The sequence below is a fragment of the Aythya ferina genome, assembly GCF_964211825.1.
Source record: "Aythya ferina genome assembly, chromosome: 9".
Classification (NCBI taxonomy): Eukaryota; Metazoa; Chordata; class Aves; order Anseriformes; family Anatidae; genus Aythya; species Aythya ferina.
Genome location: NC_140305.1, coordinates 15359043 through 15378740, shown reverse-complemented (window position 1 = coordinate 15378740; position 19698 = coordinate 15359043). Strand labels below are relative to the sequence as shown.

The window sequence follows — 19698 nt, the reverse complement described above, 5'->3', positions numbered from 1 at the left end:
TGATTGTGTTCAGTGCATAAGAAATGTAACACCCCTCCCTGTTCAGACCTGATCATCAGAATGGCCTAGAGTATTCTAGAGATTCTAGGATGCTCTGTATCAGAGCATTAAAAGACAGAGGTAGGCATCTTGACACTTTTGAAATAGTGTAACGTTGTCTTATTTTTTTGTTGTTGTTTTTTAGAAGAAGTCACTCCATAGAATACTTTAAGACTTTCAGCTGTTCTTTTTCATTATTGTCTTACCATTTTTTTTTCATTCTTTGAAGCTTATTCTCAACCAGTGGACAACCATATCACTCCATCTGCCTACTTGGGACAGTCCCTTCCCCCAGCATCACCAGGGCGTTACTCACCAATTCCCAAGGGAATGCTTGGAGATGATGAGATTACCAGGTAACGAATAACTAAGGCTACATTAGTTAACCAGGGAAGCTCATGAGATAAGTTGGTGGGCAAAATACTTTTGAAGATATTTCAAAAAATAGATGCATATCTTTACTTTCTTAGCACTTGTAAATACTGCTGTAAGGAGCAAATTATATGTATATGTAGATATATATTAAAAGATAAACATGATATCTTGGGATAGTATTAAAATCAGAATGCCCTGCCAAAATGCTTCATGAGTGGACTGAATGTTTTAGGATGGTAGTTTCTTTTCTCCATAGACAAGGAGATATTTGTTAAGATGGATTAGTAAATCCAGAATGGCTAGAGAAATTTTCACCCTTTCCCATTAACAACTATTCCTTCCTTCACTGATTCAGTAGAAGATTGCAGTAGTCTTTTGTTCATCATCACTGATAAAATTAAGTGCCTCTCATTTTGTTACCTTTCTGATCTGCAAGTATGGGGATGTTACACTGCAGTTCCAGTATGTTGTTGCTGAATTACCATCTGATACAGATCATTCAGCTCAGTTGCTGAAGCAGGGTCTGCCCAGATTGAAACATCAGAGCCATAAGAAGTTGGAGAATTAATTTTAGTTTATTGGAAGGTGGGAGAGCCTCAGATATGTCTTCACAGTTATTTTTAATTTACAGTTAGGTGGGCATCTAAGCCAAAGTAATTCTGTCTTGCTGACAGCATCGCTGACCTCATGTATGTATAGCTTTTTGTTAAAATTACTGTAAAGTGAAGTTTTTATATTTCTTTTGAAATGTGAGGGCTATTCAAAGAAGGCTTTAGGTGTTTTACTTGAAGTTACCTTCCTTTCTATTGCTCCTTCCATCACTAAAAGAGTCTTAGACATTTTGAATAATATACCATGTATTTGTTCTCTAACTGCAGCATGTTTATTAACGTGGTATAATGATCCAGAGCACCTAGGTTTTCATGTCATATACTTGTGATAAATTAGCACTTGGAAAAGATGAATCTAAGAGCTGATGGGGGAGGGGCGTGAAATTTAGGAATTTGATGCTAAATTAATCTAAAAGCTAGTGCAGAAGTGGAGCAATTCTAAAGATCAGAATACATCATCTTTTCATATGTTTTGGAAAAATGCAGCATCTTAGTTTGTCCTATAAATTAATAATGAATGTCTCCAAATACTTAATGTCCATTAATTGTTCTTTAGTGCTCTCTAGTGATTTTTTAAATGCAGTGCACAGTTGTTCTGTTTTATTATTAGAAGTTTTCTGTTTCTGAAATCATCTGTACTTTTCTTCTATTGAGTAAAATAGCAGATTTTTGGAGGGAAGGTTTCTGCACTAGAAGTTGGCTGGCCATATCTAATGAATTCATCCTTTTAACTTGATCAACATTTCTTCTTTTGGTTCCTCATCTGAGCCAGGAAGCCAGGAATGGAACAACTTGGTTTGCATTTAACTTTCTAAGTTGCAGTTGCCGCAAGTAAATTACAAATGTATTTAAGAATGACATAAATTCAGATTTTTTTTTTGAAAGGGTTTGTGTATAATTCTTGAACTTGTCTTTGCTATGTTTATTGCTTGACCAACTGGAGTGAAATCAGAGCAGCAAGGACATATTTTTCATTATTAGCATTTCCATTAGAATTTGTTCTTGAAGTTTCAGAGAAGGAAAATACTATTTTGTTACTCCTTATTACCATTAGATGGAATAAGTCTGTCAGCTATATTGAGGCTCTTGAATAATATGGGAAGTCTTAAATAAAGACATGTAGTACTGAGCAGGCTTGTAGCATAATAGGAATTTGGAATACATACTAATGGCACGTTCAGTTAACCTGACAAGAGGGAGAATTTTTTGTTGCAAAAAGCAAAATTTAAAATATGGAAATACTAGAAGCTATTTGAAAATCTAAGCATTTGGGGGAAGAACACTGTAACCTTAAAAGAGTTATTTTTGATATCTGAATTTTCAATACTTCTGTAAGAAGACTTAGCTTTTCTAATCATTTATTTTACTTTTACTCATGACTTTTAACCAAGATTTGACATTCTTTTCTTTCATTCAGGGAGCCTAGGAAGGTCATCCTGCATCGAGGATCAACGGGTCTTGGTTTCAACATTGTTGGGGGAGAAGATGGAGAAGGAATCTTCATCTCTTTCATCCTTGCAGGAGGGCCAGCAGACCTGAGTGGCGAGCTTAGGAAAGGCGATCGTATCATTTCTGTAGGAATCCTTGCTTCTTTTTTTTGTTGCTGTTGCTTAAATAAGTTTTCCATTCTTTTGATACTAATGCCAGATAATAGGATTTAAATGCAAAGAATATCATTAGGTAACTAAACTAACTTTGAGACAATTAAACAGTTGCCAGTATATTTCCCAAGTATCTTTGAGGAATTAATTCTGCCTCCATTTCTCTTGAATCTCATGACACTTTCCGATCCCAGAGAAATTTTTTTTTTTTCAGAGTGAAAAGTTGTAAGACACTGTCTAAGGTGAAAGAATGTTGGCTTCAGAAATAAGCCTTCTAATGAGATGGACGTGCTTGACAGTAGTGTCTGAAAATTGGTGCTTCATTTCCTGGAATAACTGCTAAACTTCCCATTAGTCTTACACACATCCATCTCATAGCTATCTGAGGGCTTTTTCTGTATGACTACTGAAGATTGTGTGTTTCTTCTTGAAATGACTTAAGTTATGAACAACAATTTCTTAGGACTATTACATTGTGATTTGGTAGCTATTAAAGAAGAAAAAATGTCTCTGCCATTATTAAATGCTGGTAATAAAGCACATCTTTATTTTAGTTTGTAACAACAGTGAAAATGCTGTTGGAGACATGTCTGCTTCAAATATTTCTTTCCTGACACTATTTTTAAAACTGCCATATTGAAAACAACTAGGCAATTTCACAGAGGGTTAGGTCCATCACTGAATGTTAAACACAGTCATCTGTAGGCACGCTTTGGCTAACAATGTACCTCAAGGCCTCTTGTAGAAGGGTGAGGTGAACCACCACAGAAAGCAGCATTTAATGCATGTCCCTAATATGAAAGAAAAAGATCTTAATCAAGAGAATTAACCTAGGGAATATAAATTCATGAAGTGCTATACTGTAATTATTTAAGCATTTCTTAGCAGATGGGTATTTGTGACAGAGGATTCATTGTCTAAAGACAAGTAATCCTTGTTTGTATTAACTAGCTCATAGGAAACGGGGAAATCTCAGAGGACATGGAAACTAGTTTGTATCCAGTTAATTTTCATTAGTCTATCTTCTGTAACGATAATGTATGTAACGTATGTAATGTATCGTATGTAACGATAATGTAACGATAATTTATCAAAATTTATTTTGATAAAGAGGATTTTTTGTATCATTTGTAGGTAAATGGAGTAGACCTGAAGGCAGCAACCCATGAACAAGCAGCAGCAGCCCTGAAGAATGCAGGCCAAGCAGTAACTATTGTAGCTCAGTACCGTCCAGAAGGTAAGACAGTTGCCGTACATATTCAAGTTTCATTTCTATAATTTGAAACACAGATAATTTAAAGTGTCTTTCCATCCCATTCATGCCTAACCCCCTTTTTTGAGCCGAAGAGAAACAAGTAATGTAATAGATGTTGACACATACCTGTTAGGATAATTGCAAGCGGTCACAGTGGAATATGTGCAAGCATTGGTGTCTCAGTTTGGTATGTTACTTGCTCAGATCATGTTCAGAATTTTGATTTTTAATGTTTTTAATGTTTAAATGTTAACGCTGTCAGAACATGAAGGTTAAGCTAATAAATCCAGAACTTAATAGAAATACAATGTTATTGCTTATTCCTTCTCTGTGTTGATTAAGATGACCTGAAGAAATCAGGTTTTCATTCCTCTGTTTCATACTACGCTGGTATTTCTATTTATCCAGCAGTTTCTTCTGATCTAGATTAGACTGCAGTGGATGATTAATAACCATCCTTGTGGGTTCTTCAGAAACCAAATAATATTGCCTCATCCCAATGCACATATTTGTCCTCTTGTATCTCTATAGCAAGCTTTGAATGTCTTTGCCTATTTGATACTTTAAAAATTCAATAGTCTAAAATGTTACACATACCTTGAGTCTGTGACATTGTTTATTGTTGTTACACATGTAACAGGATGTTCTTGTCGTCTCATTGTGAACTATGATGATCAACAGCTTTCTACAATTTTACTAATTTGGATAACATACCACTAAATCTTGTTTGCAGTGACTTTGTCTGCATAAACCTTTTCCTTAACAGTCCTGGGAAGGGGTAATTGTGTTTATCAGGACTGGACATTGAGCAGGGCTGCTACCTTCATCAGAAATTGTTAGGTAGCTGATTGCGGCACTCTTCTCTTCATTTTTTTCTCTTCTTCCATCACGTTTCTCGTATCCAGTCCTCACCGAGTCTTTGAAGTGTTAGTTTTCCACATCTCCCTCACCACCACCTGCATCAACATCATATCATATCTCAGCCAACCCAGGAACTCTCAGTAATAAGGCCAACTGTTTTGTTTGTGTCTGCTTCATGGTCAGATCCCTGCAGCCAGCCCATATGGTCAATGCCTGTATTGTCTTGCAAGGATGTGCATCCTGTTCACGTATTGAATCTGTAGATTGTTCTGTTCCAGGACTGAATAGTATGATCAGCATTTGTTCTAGAGTATTTGCTTAGGCTTTGTGTCATAATTTTCAAATACTTCTGTTGATAAACATTTGGCCTATCCTTTATTAATTTTTTAGTGTTCTCACAGGTGAGTCAAATTGTTACACTTTCTTGCTCCAAGCATAGGAATCTCTCATCTTTTTAAGAAATAAAGCTTGTGTTTTTTATTTGCCCATGGGTCAACCTTTTGAGAATCTGGCTTCTTTGTTTGTTTGTTTTTTACAAAGAGGGTGTTTCTGGTCACTGTTTCTTCTGCCAGAAAGATGTTTTGAGATGTAGTTCCTAGTAGCAGGACAAATGTTTCTCTTGTAGAACATATCCCAAGAGACAAACACGTTTTCTTTCTTGCCAAAAAAGGTATCCAGACTTAATTTAGAAGAAGCAGTTTTACAGTTCTTTTTCTGGTACTCATGTTTATAAAAGCATTGGACCTTCTCGTACTCTGAAAGTTGGAGCTCTTTTTGTAAGGAAGAACTAAGCATTTTGGATGGATCCTGCTCTTTCAGCACTGGAAAAAAAAAAAAAAAAGAAAAGAAAAGAAAAAAAAAACCAACAGATTTCTTCATTACTGCATGTCCAAGAAGATAATTCATTTTCTTGAAACATGTTTTGAGGTGCTTGACTGATGGAATTTTGAGTCATTGCACAGAGGTTTGCCTAAAGCAACATACGCTTGCCTTTCTTAGAAATTTTTCAACAACTGTCACTTGCAGGCTTCAAACCTAGAGCTGTACTTACTTCTTCATGATTACTGAAGCATTCACAATAACACTGCTTGCAGGTGAGCTGCATTGAGTGTGGAGTTCTCAGAATTATAGGGCCCATTTGAGAGGATGGATGCAGGAGAGGTTTCTTGAAGCATCTTAGATTGTAGACAGGTATCTGACATTCAAAGAAAGATATTTATTTTTTTTAAGTTGTTTGGTTCATATGCCTGTCTTTCTCTTTGAAATAGTACTTAAAGTTTACATTTGGAGTGAAGATGATGGAAGCATGTTAGGTTTTACCTTAACCTTTTGAAGTACACCACAAAAGAAAAGTGTATCTAGGAGACTGTGATCCATTGTAGTTTGGAAGCAAACTGAATTGGCACACAGCCAACCTACCTCGGAGAGCTCTAGCTACTAATACCTGGCTTTGGCATTTCTGCTTTTTTCTGACTTGCAGAAAGAGATTGAATGAAACTCTAGCTGTCAGCTTCTTTCAGGTCTGATGTAGGAAATAATTTGAATCAGATACTCACTGTTTATAGCGTAGGGATCAGTGAAGAGAGTATTTCCTTAAAGATTTATATTAATTTATTATCATAGGAAAGCAGCCTGGTTCAGATTTGGCTTTCTAAGTAGAGAATATAATCCTGGCCATACTGTGTATTTGTTAAAAATACTGACGTTTTCTGAGAATCTTCAGATTTCCTAAATTATAGCTGCTAATAATCTCCTTTTTCCTTACTAGATTCAGTTGAGTTGGAAAATGATATTTGTATAGCTCCAATTTTTGATTATGTCATTCAAGATAAGGTTAAAAAGCATTAATTTGAATAGTTCATAAACTTATTGTTCATCATGGGTGTTTCTCAAATGTCGTCATAAAGATGAAGCACATCAGCTATAACTGCTTGCATTGCATGTGTGTTATTTATATTTGATTGCAGCAGGAGTTCAATAAAAGATGCTGACAGCTAGGGCAGATCAAGGAGATTCTAGACATCCATCAGTGCTCATTATAACTGGGTAAATAGATTCAGTATGATAGGAGCATTTGGAAGACACTTGGGACCAGCTCACTTCATTCCCTGTAACTGTATGTGACAGTTTGTGTGTTCACAGATGTGGTGGGAAATGCTAATTCATGTTGTAACATCCTGCAACATTAGCTCTGCCAGAAATACCCCTCTTGATTTTCTGCTCTGGTTTCTGTGGGGGGGGAAATAAAAACAAACAAACAAAAACCCTTTGCAAACAGTTCTCCCATAGAAAAGCCCAAGTAGGCTGTTTGTAATAAATAAATGAATAAACCCCTACCATCAAAAGGGTTGAAGTATCCATTGCCCAGACTCTTCAAATCCAGTTAGCAACAGTTTAGCAAATGCTGGTTACTGGACTTGGGGTAGGATAAGGTGGCTGTGAGTTCCACTGGAAGTGAACCTGTAACAGTTTCAAAGAATGTGACATTGCTCCAGTACACAAAAGCCTTTTGATGAGCCCTTCTCGTTTGTAGAGGTTTCTGAGCCATTACATTTTGCTGTTGTCCCCTAGCTCTGTAGAGAGACCTCAGTGCCACAATGCCTTCTCCCTCTTTCTGTAGCTTCTTTGTGTTTTCCACAGAGGTAGGATGGCAAATAAAAAACGTGGTATTTAGAGGAAGCTCTAAGCCATTTAGATTTATGTATATCGCTTATGTGTGTCAATTCAGAGATGGTCACTATTACAATCATGCTACATAGCAGTGATAAAAGAACACGCGCATCTGAGTGCTTGAAGGGAATGTAGTGAGGAGAGGAGCAGCAAGGGGGGAGTATAGGACTGTCCAGAGATGTACGGCCTTTGGAGGGCTCTGTTTTTCCTCTTTGTTGCGTTTCACGTGGACAGCTCCACTTCTGTTGTTATGTCCAATCAAGTTATAAGGTCATCTGAAACACTCATGTGTTTTGAGGATAGCATAATAATACAGGGTTACATGAAAATTCAGGATTTCTGGAAGGTTAGATTCTGCCATTCTGGAAACGTATAAGACACCAGTTGCTAATACACACATCTTCCTTTAATTTTATTAAAGGAAATAGAAGCGATTCTTTGTGGACCATTGCAAAATGTATTTAAGATTCCTTATTTGGATCCAAGCTCCTGATACCTTGTTAGCCATTTTTAAGGTGGATTTTCATGTCTTTTTGTTTTGAAAGAATGTATAAATCTACTAAAGAATCAACTATGAAAACTTAATATTTTTTTATTCTCTTGTGTCTGTAAAGCAAATGAGTCAAAAGAAAAAAGAATGCTTTGGAGCTTACCTTTCAATGCCCAGGATTGAGCCGATTTTTCTGTTTCTGATGCTTCATCTATGCACTGTTTTCTAGTGGCATTTAAAATAGAATAATGAATTTCAGGGAAAAGGTAGCACTTTGTGTAAGCTAAGGATTTTTCTGAACATTTGTCTTGAAATACAAGTACTCTATTTATAAAAGTCCACCTGAAGTTGTATAAAACCAATTATGCTTTTGCAAAGCTTAATTTTCAATATTTGTTGCATATCAAGAGGTTGAGCTTTACTCACTTTTTGGTGGAGTAATATGAATTGTTGTAACCAAAGATGGTTTAAAAGATCATCATGTCCCAGTTCCACAAACTGAAAAAAAAAAAAAAATTAAATAAAAAATTAATATTTTACCCTGTTTTGGGGTATGTGATCTCTAGTCATCCAGTCCATTTCTTGCCATTTGTTTTGTACATGGTTTTACTGATTTGAGTAATCCAGATTAGTCAATTAAAGTACCTTTAAAATCTGTCGCATTAAGATTAGAAGGAGGTTTCTGCTATAAATAGTCGTGATAGGTAACACTCTAAAGCGGCTTACTTATGTTTTAATCCTTTAAAACTTCACTTCTGCTCTTTAATACAGTAAATAAAATTGTTAGTCTTTCTTAAAGAACAGTTCATCCTTCTACAAGTTGTAAACGTGTGTTAAACCTTCAACATTTTTGGTAAATTGACTTAAGCAGTGGCATTGACATTCCGAGTTGTGCAGGTTCTGTGGAAAGAGTTCTTTAAAAAGATGCATTGGTATTTAGTTGTCTGTTTTGAAATTCAGTGGCCTAGACTTCCATTAATGAGGTTCAAGCTCCTCAGGCTCCAGAGTGTATGAAAGCCACCAATAGCACTTGCAATGCAGTGTGACCTCTCTCGATTCAAGTTAATGTAAAAAAAACTAGCATTGCTGCATAATATCATCTCTCCCAAAATGATTTATGATGTTTTTAATGTCTGTGTATTTTAATATGCAACTTCTTCACAAATATTTTTGAGTAGTTGAAGTAAATAGGTATACTCCATAGCCTCTTCTACTAATTGTCATTCTTACTACAGTCTGTAACAAGAACAGATAGGCAAAACATGAATACTATCTATGAGTTTACTGAATACCAGTGTAGATAATCAAGAGATGATGATAGTTCATTACTAGAGATCAAAAATATAACTTCACTCCACTGTGTGCTGTGCCAGTCCTGCCTCAAAAACTTAGAATTGAAAACAAATAGGTCAGTACAAGGTCAGTGTGATGGCTGTCCTAACTTACTGTCAGGCTCCATTTCTCAGTGTGTTTGTAGGCAGTGATAAAGGAAAATTATGAGTATTCTGAGAGTGCAGAAGAAAAAAAAGATACAAAATTCTCAGCAGATTCCTGCCTTGACAGATCCGATGGGGCCCACTAAAGGAGGGCTTTCCGCAGACAGATGGTAAGCGAAATGCAAGGGGCATACTTTTTTTAATTAAAGTGAACTTTTTTCAGTTCTTAATGGGTTCAGTATATGTAGGAATCTATACTTCTCAGTGCTGTGCTACCATCTGTTCCCTCTACACACATCCATGCTTTCAAGAATTGCTTTTCCTTCTGTGCTATTTATGGAATCTTCCACCCCCTTTAGTAGTCTGTACTTTCATTCCTCTTTGCTAGAATGTGTGTTGCAGACGAAATTAATTGTCCCTGTAGCCTCTTTGCCGCCACCACCACCACCCTGTACCCTTGCCTGTATAGTTATTCACCATCTATCTGTTTATCCCTGTTGTCTTGTTCACCAGATGGGCTGTCCAGGAGAGTCAGACTGCTCAGACCTTTTATCTGAAGTTTTGATTTTTTAAAAAGTAAAAGTTGATGTCGAAAATGTTGCAGTTTTCTAGGCAAAATATCTTCGGGGGCTGGAGACCAGAGGAATCTTCCAGGATTTCGTACTCTTGAGGGCAAGGTATCACTCTTCTTACCTTGTTCTCATAAGCCCTACATATTTGTGCTTGGTCAGTAAGAGACACAAGTGCTGAGTCAAGATGATCCCTTTGGTTTCATCTAGTACTTTTGCTTTTATGTTTTTTAGCTAAGGAGTTTCTTAATAAATCGTCTATGTCTGGTATACCCATTATATGAAGTGTTTCATTAGTGTAAATGTGATATTACTTCCCTGCAATTGGTTTGCATATTTTTTGTTTAATAAATAGTAATGTATTACTTCAGGGATTGATCAAAAAAAAAAAAAAAAAAAAAACCAACAACAAGCGCTTAGGTGGTTTTCTGTTCCTTTATTAATGAAACAAAATTATATTTTGTATATATCACAGTTGATACATGCACATCTCACATACAAATTCCTGTATGTGGAATACCAGCTGTTGGTTATTGATATTCCCTTCTTACAGGGCATTTAAGACGGAGCAACTGGGGCCAGTCTTCTGACTGCTGTCCTGGGATTACTTTTCTATGGAGATGGCATCAGTTATCCTCTCTTTCCTAAGAGATCAAAGGTGCTAAGGACAGTTGATATCCAACTCTTCCAATCACGGAGTTAGAGGCATAACCTCTCCTGGACAGATTAGCAGACCTCACACTTCGCTTTATCATCCCCAGTTTGAACAAAGCCAGGACAATGTTATCCAGTTCTCAACAGGGTGCAGATCCTTTTGGTACCAAACTGATACTGATTTTCTGTGGCTATCAGCCATTTTGCTGTTGTCTTATTTTCTGTCACTGGCATTAGTTTCAGTATCACTGTATTTAATATCAAACTTTGCAGGAGTTTAAAGAACAGAATCCTGTCTACTTTTCAGTTCCAAGCTCAATATTTTGTTTGAGGTATCTTATCCCCTGAAGCCTTCTGTAAGAGGAGCACAAATTCTTAGCTTGCCCTATAAAAAGAACACAACAGATTCCACCTGCAAAGCGTTTAAGTTTTCATGAAATATGCAATGCAGACCCTTCTCGGTCCCAGCCCTTTTTGTTTTGTTTAGTTTTGTTTTTCTTTTTAGCTTTATTGGTGTAGCCAGAGCCTCTCTGTAGAAATTGTTCTCCTCCTTAGTCCTACAGATGTCCCTGTCACGTATTCAGCACTTATTTCCCAGCAGTTTTGATGAGTAAGGTTAGATTATTGTAGAAAACTGCAAGTGCAGCAACCTGCAGATAATAAATAAGATAAAGCAGAATTAAGCAATAGTAGAGAATAGCCTCCCCTTCTAACTGTCTTAAATACGTTATATGGGTGGAGATTTTTTTCAGCAGTTGAAAGGTGACAATTTAAAAAAAAATTTAATATTTTTTTCTAGCAGGTATTGCAAGTAACTGCAGGTATTTTCAGTACTGAACTGGCTGCAGCGTCAGACGATGCTTGGATTATGTATCATTTCCATGCTTACTTTCCTTTCATGAAGGGTAAAAAAAAATAATCTCACGTGTCAGAAATCCCTGCTACCCTTCTTTTAGTGTGTTTGAAGTTTAGAGATTTAATCTTTCATGAAGAACCAGGTGTAAAAGACTCAAAAGATCACTTCACAAGTGTAATGTATTTATTTGTTTTTTAAAACAATTGCAAATTCCGTTGCATACACATGATAGAGCTTCCTTGGTGGCCAGCCTGGGACCGAAATGAATTTTCACAGGAGATAAAGAACTTTTCTACACCCAGCTTCCTTTGGTCCCAGGTTCAAGACACACCTTTCTGACAGTGACTGCTTCATCAGACAGAACTGTATTCATTTAAAACAAGCGTCTCTACAGATGTAGAAGTATCTATATCCCCCTTAGAGAGGACGGGGAAAGAGGGATGGATGTTGCCAGTTGTTAGCAGTGTCACTTACTGCACAGTGGAACACATTCACAATTGCTGTGATACGTGCTGCTTAAGAGCCTTTATAGAATTAGTATGGTTTTCCTAATGGGGATCTGGAAAAAACAGAAGGAAAATGCAGTGCCATGGCCAGCATCAGAGGAACAAAAGGCCCTGCAGTGAATTAAATTCTGCTCTGCTGAGTACCAGAGTAAAGCGCAAACCATCTGGCTAGCTGCACTCTCCAAAATGAGCTCTGTGATAGTCCCATGGATTATGTGTTCTTTTGTGATCAGTAAGAACAACAAAGTTAATATAAGGACAAGTGCAGAAACGTGCGTAGGTGAACATGCAAGAAATTGAGGAGAATATCTGCTGCTGAATGAAAGATTTTTTTTTACTTTGATGCAAGCTGTCCTAGGAGTATGGAGTTGTTAACTTTAAGTATATTCTGCCCTATTAATTTATCTGGTGTTTTACCTGGAGCAACTAAATAATTTGGAGGGCAAGCTATGTTTTAGTCAATAAAGAGCAGTGTGTTTAAAGGGTTATGCTTCCTTTGCAATGCAGTGGTTTGAATTAATTTTCAGTGAATTGACAGGTTAAAAACAACAACGAAAAATCTATTCACAGCGTACTTAAGTGATTCTTTAGGACATCAGAAAATCTTATCTAGGCAGCCTTCAGTCTCATCACAAGGACGAGCACCACATTTTCCCTTTTTTTGTGACTTGGCTTTGTGGCTGTCTGAAATGTTCCATCTTGTGCGGGGAGACAGACTAACGAAAAGAAGGATTTTTTTTTTTTTTTTTGCCTGCCCTCCCGTATCTTCAATGCCTCGAATTGTGTGAAAAAAAATAAAATTGGCTTGTCTCAGTTTTGTTCCTGTGTGAACAAATGTGTGAATTTTGGTATCTGTCTCCTGATAAGCAAAGAGCTCGTTCCCTAGCTGTTCCTGTAAAAGGAGTCTGTTCGCACTGCAGTCAGTTACACAATTTTCAGCTGTGAAAGGGAGACAGCACCTGTTAAACAGGAGTTTAATACGAACCTGTACATTCATATAAATGAACTGAAGATACTTGGCTACTGTCTGAAATCCTATTTAGATTATTCCTCACAAAAAGAGACTGTCTCAGATTTTACAGTCTAAACAGATAAGGCCAGCAGCAGTGAGGCAGGGGGAAAGCACAGCAAACCGAGGTGCCTTACCCACGGCCATGCACTGCGGCACTGGCACAGCAGGAGCGGGCCATTCTCTCTCTGTGTCTGGGTCCTTCCCCTAAGGGATGTTGCTTTCTAAAAATTGTCGTTTTGTCACATTCCTCTTGGGTAGCCATCCAGTCATCTTGAATTCTTTTGCAATTAATAATAACATCAGTAGGGTGGACATAATGTTTTTGTTTCTTGTCACACAACGTCTTTAGTTCGGTTAGGGCTGGTAAGTTCTTTGATCTGGGCTTTGTTTATACAAAGGCACTAGATGCTGTTTCAAAAATCAGGATGCTATTAAAAAAAGCTACTAGCTTTGGGCTTTAAAGGACAGGAGTCAGGATTATTCAAGAGTCTGTTCTTACTGTCCGTAATATGCACAGGGCTAATTCTGGTTGCTATTGCTAGAATATAAGTTTTATAGTTACCTGGATGAATGAACTGGTATACCAGAAAATGGTTCACAATGTTCTTCTCTAACTTAATTTTCTTCTTCTTCTCTTAGTTAATCTGTAAATCTTGGTGCTCATTATCTGATGAGTGTGCAGGGATAAATTCCTACAGAATGCAAAATGATAAATTGTTCGTGGCATTTAAGATGACTTAAGTTGAAGGAACTGCAGTTGAGAGATTTCCTCAAGATTTTTTGCATTTTTTGAGCTCTCATTATCAGTCGTGTGTGTCTTGAGTAAATTTGATGCCCCCAGGGAATGAGGGTGCAGCTAGGGAGAAGAGCACAAATGAGGCAGTTCAGCAGCTGCTGGCTGCACACACCCTGGCTCTCCCAGTGTTGACTCATTGTAATCTTGCATCACGTGGGCGGGCGAAGGTGGTGGCTGTAGCGCGTTTCCTTTAACTAGAAAGGTTTTAGCCGTGGATCTGTTGATCCTGGAGTCCAAACTGTTCAACTGAAGGAAAAACTTGTTTTGAGTTCATATTTTATGCTGACAACGCGTAAGTACCTTGCTTCAGGATTTGTTTGTCCTGAAGAAGCAGTTCCTATTTTACTGTCTGCCTTCATAGATAAATTATATGCATTTAGCTTAGTTTTATTAGTGCATAGTGCTACTTAAGAACACAATCCGTTTTTCCAGGATTAACATTGTACATAATTATATAGAGGGACTTTGAATGTCTTAATGCTGTTTATAAGTGGATCGAGATTCATGCCAGAATTCTGGATTTTTTTTTCCTTTCTTGAGCTCCCATGGGAACATTGGCTAATTCAGAAAATGCTTTGTGTGTTCCCCACCTTGTAGTGCTAAATTCTGTGTCTAATTTAAGTCCAGTAGTATTAAAGCATCTGTTCAATTCCAGCTTTTCAGACACTTGCAATTCCTACATCTTAGCACTTATGATATATAGTTTTGTTTATAAATATATGTGTTTCAGATGTATGTTATGAAGTTTTATTTTGGTCATTGGGTAGAATTTATATCAGTGTTTTTATTACTATAAAATGATTGTTAGCAGAATTGTTTGTTTTAATTAGGAACGTACTGGTTGCTGTAAACTATATTAAATCTTTAAGTATAATGGATGTTTGCTTCTGTTTATTTGCTTTGTGTCATCATGATTATTTCAATTTTTCTTTCATTTGATAAATGTAAACCTTTATGTAGCTTTTAATTACAAAACATAGTGCTTAGTAAAAACATTGGTTTTTGATGGTGTTTTCTTGCATTAACATAGCTGTAACAGACGCTTATTTTCTGAGATTTGAAAATTTATGTAATTTAATCCCCAGAGAATAGGGGAAATTAATAACAGTGCTTCCATTTCTTACAGAATACAGCCGTTTTGAAGCTAAAATACATGATTTACGGGAACAGATGATGAACAGTAGCATTAGTTCAGGATCAGGATCATTGCGAACTAGCCAGAAGAGATCCCTATATGTCAGGTAATTATCTTTTTCACCATATTACTAGTGTGTTTTTCTGCTTTTCTGTAGACTTAGTATTTCTGTGTTTTATATGTTAATTTACATGTTACTGAACTTAGCAATTTGGTATTTATATGATTGCAATATATTAAAAAGAAAGTTTAACTTATTTTGATTAAAGTAATACAGCTGGAAAAAAAAGTAGTATTAGCTCTGAGAACTTGGAAGAGTGGTGCTTTTACTTGCTTTTTGTTCTGCCCCTCAGAGATGATGACCAGTCAGTAAAAACATTTATTCTTTTAAAGTCTAAGTAACAATTTAGCAACCTGTTTAACTCAATTTGTGTTTTTGTGACACAAGTCTTCATTCTCCCCTTTAAGTTCTTGAGTTTAAATTTAGAGTCTCCCACAACTTAAGCTTTGGCAAGTGGCCATCTTATTTTCTTCAGCTTGCTTCGGTCATATTCTCAGCTTGTATTAGGAAATCAGAATAGCATTCTGTTACAGAATAATTTCCGTGGTAAACAAGTGATCACCAAATAGGCCAAAGTGAATAAATTGAGTAGTCTTCATAAATTTATTCATACAAAATTAAACATAAAAGTGGATTAAGTGAAGTGGGAAATACAAAATATAAAAGCATGAAATAATTAAGAAAATAGGTAGTTTCCCCAGGAAACTGTGGCAAGATGCAGCTTATTTAATATGTAATCTTACTCCTCTGTCAGTTGCTATGTACTGAAAAGGTGTAACATTTCAGGTGTTGAATGTGGGTAAAAGGATTGCATTTTAAAAAAGTAATTGATGTTTGAGTTCCCTGAACTGACTCATCTCCGAGTTGAACAAGGACCAGCATTAGCCTCATGGAAGAGGCCAGACCATTTTAGCAGAGCAGGTTAAGACTTCACTAGTGACAGTGCTTGCTTTAAAATTGATTTAAAATGTTGTAGGACCTCACTGGGCTTACCTGCTAAAATCCTAGGCTCAGGTGCTGTTGTCTTCTCCCATTTAGAAATCGGCCTCAAACAGTTCCCATCTCCCAGTTATGCTTGATATCTGTTTACAGGGCCACAAAGTGGAAAAAAAAAATCAGAAAAATGAGCTAGACTAAATGCATTTAATCTGACCTAGTTCCCTGATCACTGTACTCTTGTAGAAATAAAGTGTCCTCCAGAAATGGGTGCAGCTTAGGAGAGAGGAGTCTTAGAATCTGTTTTTACTGCTATTGCCATCAAAAGAAATGTTAGTGAAAATTTAGTCTGAACTGTAAGCAATGAAACACTGCTCCAAACATTAGGTTTGTGGATTATTATTATTATTTTACTGTTCTACATTTTCTTAATCTTAAATTTCCGTTCTTTGGCAGAACAGACTTCAAATATATATATATATTTATATATATATATTTTATATATATATAAAATTAAAGGTCACTGTAAATATTTGGTGCAACAGGTTATATTGGGTTTCCATTGCAAGGGTTTGGTAGAGGGGTAGGCTGCAGGCGTGGCCTTTGTCAGAAACGTCTAGAAGCTGCCCCATGTTAGCGGAGTTAATTTTATTGAAGTCTGGGGGATTTTAATGCAGCAGAAGGAGATTTTTTTAAGGATGTTCTTAACATGGTGACTCTTGTTAATCTTACACCACATTTCTGTGATTTCACCTTTATGTTTCCCATGTCCCCATTTTTCTCACAGATGCACATTCTTGACCTGCTTCTGTGTTTGTGCAGGCCCAGCGTAAGCTGCTTAAAATAGCAAAATTAACTTTAACCTACAAAAAAATGGGCTATTTCACATGATTCATCTCCTACTAGTACGCTGTACGACCACATAAACACACATGCTGGTACAAGGAAGTATACCTGGTGGATGGAAGGGTGAGTGGCAGAGTAGCAAGGCTGCTGAGATTTAGAATTTATATAGCTGTGGAGTTTTACCTTGAATCTTTCTAGTTTATGAAGTGATTGTGACTGCACAGTATCAGTGATGTTTCCCCTTTGGCAAGCTTTGTGTACTGTGCATTTGTTACCAATTGTTCTATTCCTTATTTCCTTCCAAAGTATTAATAAATGGGTAGCTGGTGAGGGAAATAACATGATTAGAAATCTAACTATTCGGAAGACCTACTGAATGAAGTGAGACTAGGAAGGCCAGACTTCATGTCATGAAGTTATATTTATGTTATCCACAAGTATTCTATGCCCAAAACAGATACTGTTTTGTTCATGGCACAGTATCTATTAAGCTTTGGGAAAGGAAATCTTATGCAAGGCCAGTACCTGGATAATTGCATCCATGCTCAGAAAAGGCTCAGACATTTGTGGTCTGTTTCTGAAGGCTTTTAAAGAAATGCGATGAATTATTCACCTAGGGTTTCTTTTTAGATTAACTGTAACGTAGCCTGTATGTTTTGACCTATTACTTCGGTAGCTTTATCTGGCTTCTGTTTTTTCATAGTTTGTTTGTTTGTTTTTTGTAGTTTGTTTTAAATATTTTTGGGGTCATAATTTAAATCTTCAAGGATAAATGCTAAAATACTAATGATAAGTGCTTGATATCAGTTAGCCACATCTTATTTCCATAGGTGAATATACATATGGACATCGTGGTTAGATCTTCATATCCATAATCACAGGATTTATCACCTTAGCCCTCATCATGTAGCTAAGCCTAAGCAATCTTAAGTTTTGCTTGGTTAGCTATAGCCTATAGCTCTAGCTATAGATTCTAAACCACTTACATTGATGTTCACACATTCGTCTGGTATTTTAAGCCTCTGACAAGCAGTTTATGTAACTCTTATTCCCTTGAAGTTATCTGTGAATGGTTGAGGTTGTGCTTTTGACTTTGTCAGCTGCAGAAAATGCAGCCTTCTCCAGACTTGGCAAAAGCCTCGTGGAGACTGGTGATTCCATTTCCAATAAAGGTTTTTGAAACTCACTAATCAGCTTTGTTGTAAGTTGGAACAAAAATCTAAAATGCAAATATTCCTCATGAAAAGTGCTTCTCCACCCACGGCCCTCTACAGAGAGTGCTGCTATGGTTTTTGAGATCCATTCTTGTCATCACATCAAAAGATGCCAAAGACTGGTAGGCAACTTGGGTACACATGCAGGATGGGTTCACATTTTTTCACTCTAGCTTCCAGTGTAATTTTTGACCTCACTGTTTTTTTTTAAAGACTTTGAGTCTTAAGACTTTTAAGTTTTAAGACTCTGAACATATTGCTAGATACTGCCAAAACGTGTTGGCTATCCAACTTATGCCTTATTATAAGTCGCTTTGGTATCATCATTCTGTACCAATTCAAAAACAGGTTTACAAACTGAAGCTAAATCTCTGTAATATTAGGTTTTTTGTTGTTGTTGATGATGTGCCTTTAGAATTCCAGTTATATAACATACGCTGCATTGTATAGTAAAGCCAACCATAAAATGTTTATGGACATTCAACCACAGTTGTAGAAAACAAATAAAAGAAAATACTCTGAGAATAATGGTCTGTGGTGATATCTCAAAATCATGGTAACAAAATCTCAAACAAAATGAGATGCGTTCTTGCCCCCCTATAACTGAAACATGATCTCTTTATAAATAGTGTGCCTGTAAACAGCGTTTTGGGGGTGTTATAAAATATTAAGGAAATGACTATTGTGTTTGCCTGAAAATATAATTTGAAGCAAAATAGCAGATTTTTCTTAATTGCATGCATCTTAATATATGATAAATAGCAATATAACAAACAGTCCTTGGAGGATAGTATAAATATAGCGATTCAGCAGCAACTAACTCCTTAATTTGCACATCTAATTCTTTCTTTCTCCCCTGACTAATTACGATGCACTGATTTAACGTCCTTCTCTGATTGCTGCTTTATATTTCTTTTGATCTTTATTTTAAGAGGAGAGAGATTGTCTCAATGTGTCTGTTTTTACATCTGAGCTATACCTAAATTCAAAAAATATGTATAAAAAAAGTTAAATTCTTTGATGGCATCAGATTTCTTTGATAATATATTGCCAGGGAGTAAACCTGTTCTATACTTCATGTAATCTTGTATGGCAAGTACCAGTGTGCAATGTCTGTAGAATGCAGACCTGAAAGTGGCATTCACTGCTGTGCATTTTTCTAACCAGCATGATGCATCATGAATTCAAACAATGGTGCTGATTTCTCTTTGGATTGAAAACGATTGCAACTCCAAGTGGAAGAAACTTCACAGTTTGGAAATCATTAGGAAATTTTAATAAGGTCCATTGAAAAATAAGATTGGTGTTAGTAGCAGGCCTGAAAATTACACTCAGTTGCAGGAGAAGCTTAATTAGTCATCTTTATGTTGTTCTGATACTTCAAACATCTGGTTTTAAACAGCTTTCCCAGAAACTCAGGGAGAAAAAAATAAGCTCCTTTATAGGATAGCCTTCATTCCCATGTGGTAAGATTAAATCATGTTTCAGAAAATAGTACAGAGGGATGCTTTTGCTGCCACAGGAATTCCCCAATTGCTTTGTTCAGCAAGAATACCGTAAAATAAGAAATGCTTCGCTAAAACTTGATCAGCAGCCTATCATACTGAAAGCAATGAGCAAAGCCAGGTAAAAGACATGATGGAAATTTTGGTGCTATTAACACAGACATTAAGTTTTTGGCTTTGAAGCATACATATTCATGAAACTTGCCTTCAGTTCCTGAAGTTCCTGAAAGAACCGAATTACCATTTTAGTGATGTTTTGCTTCCAATTTA

The 19698-nt window shown here is 36.5% G+C and overlaps 1 protein-coding gene across 24 annotated transcripts in view; it reads left to right on the top strand.

Annotated features, from left to right (window-relative positions):
- Nucleotides 1–19698, top strand: part of DLG1 (discs large MAGUK scaffold protein 1) — a 149729-nt gene that overhangs the window by 105106 nt on the left and 24925 nt on the right. For all 24 annotated transcript variants that reach the window (XM_084529486.1, XM_084529489.1, XM_084529508.1 and 21 more), the window contains 4 exons: nucleotides 269–395; nucleotides 2443–2599; nucleotides 3761–3863; nucleotides 14858–14972. In XM_084529486.1, coding sequence (XP_084385612.1) covers nucleotides 269–395; nucleotides 2443–2599; nucleotides 3761–3863; nucleotides 14858–14972 — 502 coding nt within the window. The remainder of the gene's footprint in view (nucleotides 1–268; nucleotides 396–2442; nucleotides 2600–3760; nucleotides 3864–14857; nucleotides 14973–19698) is intronic.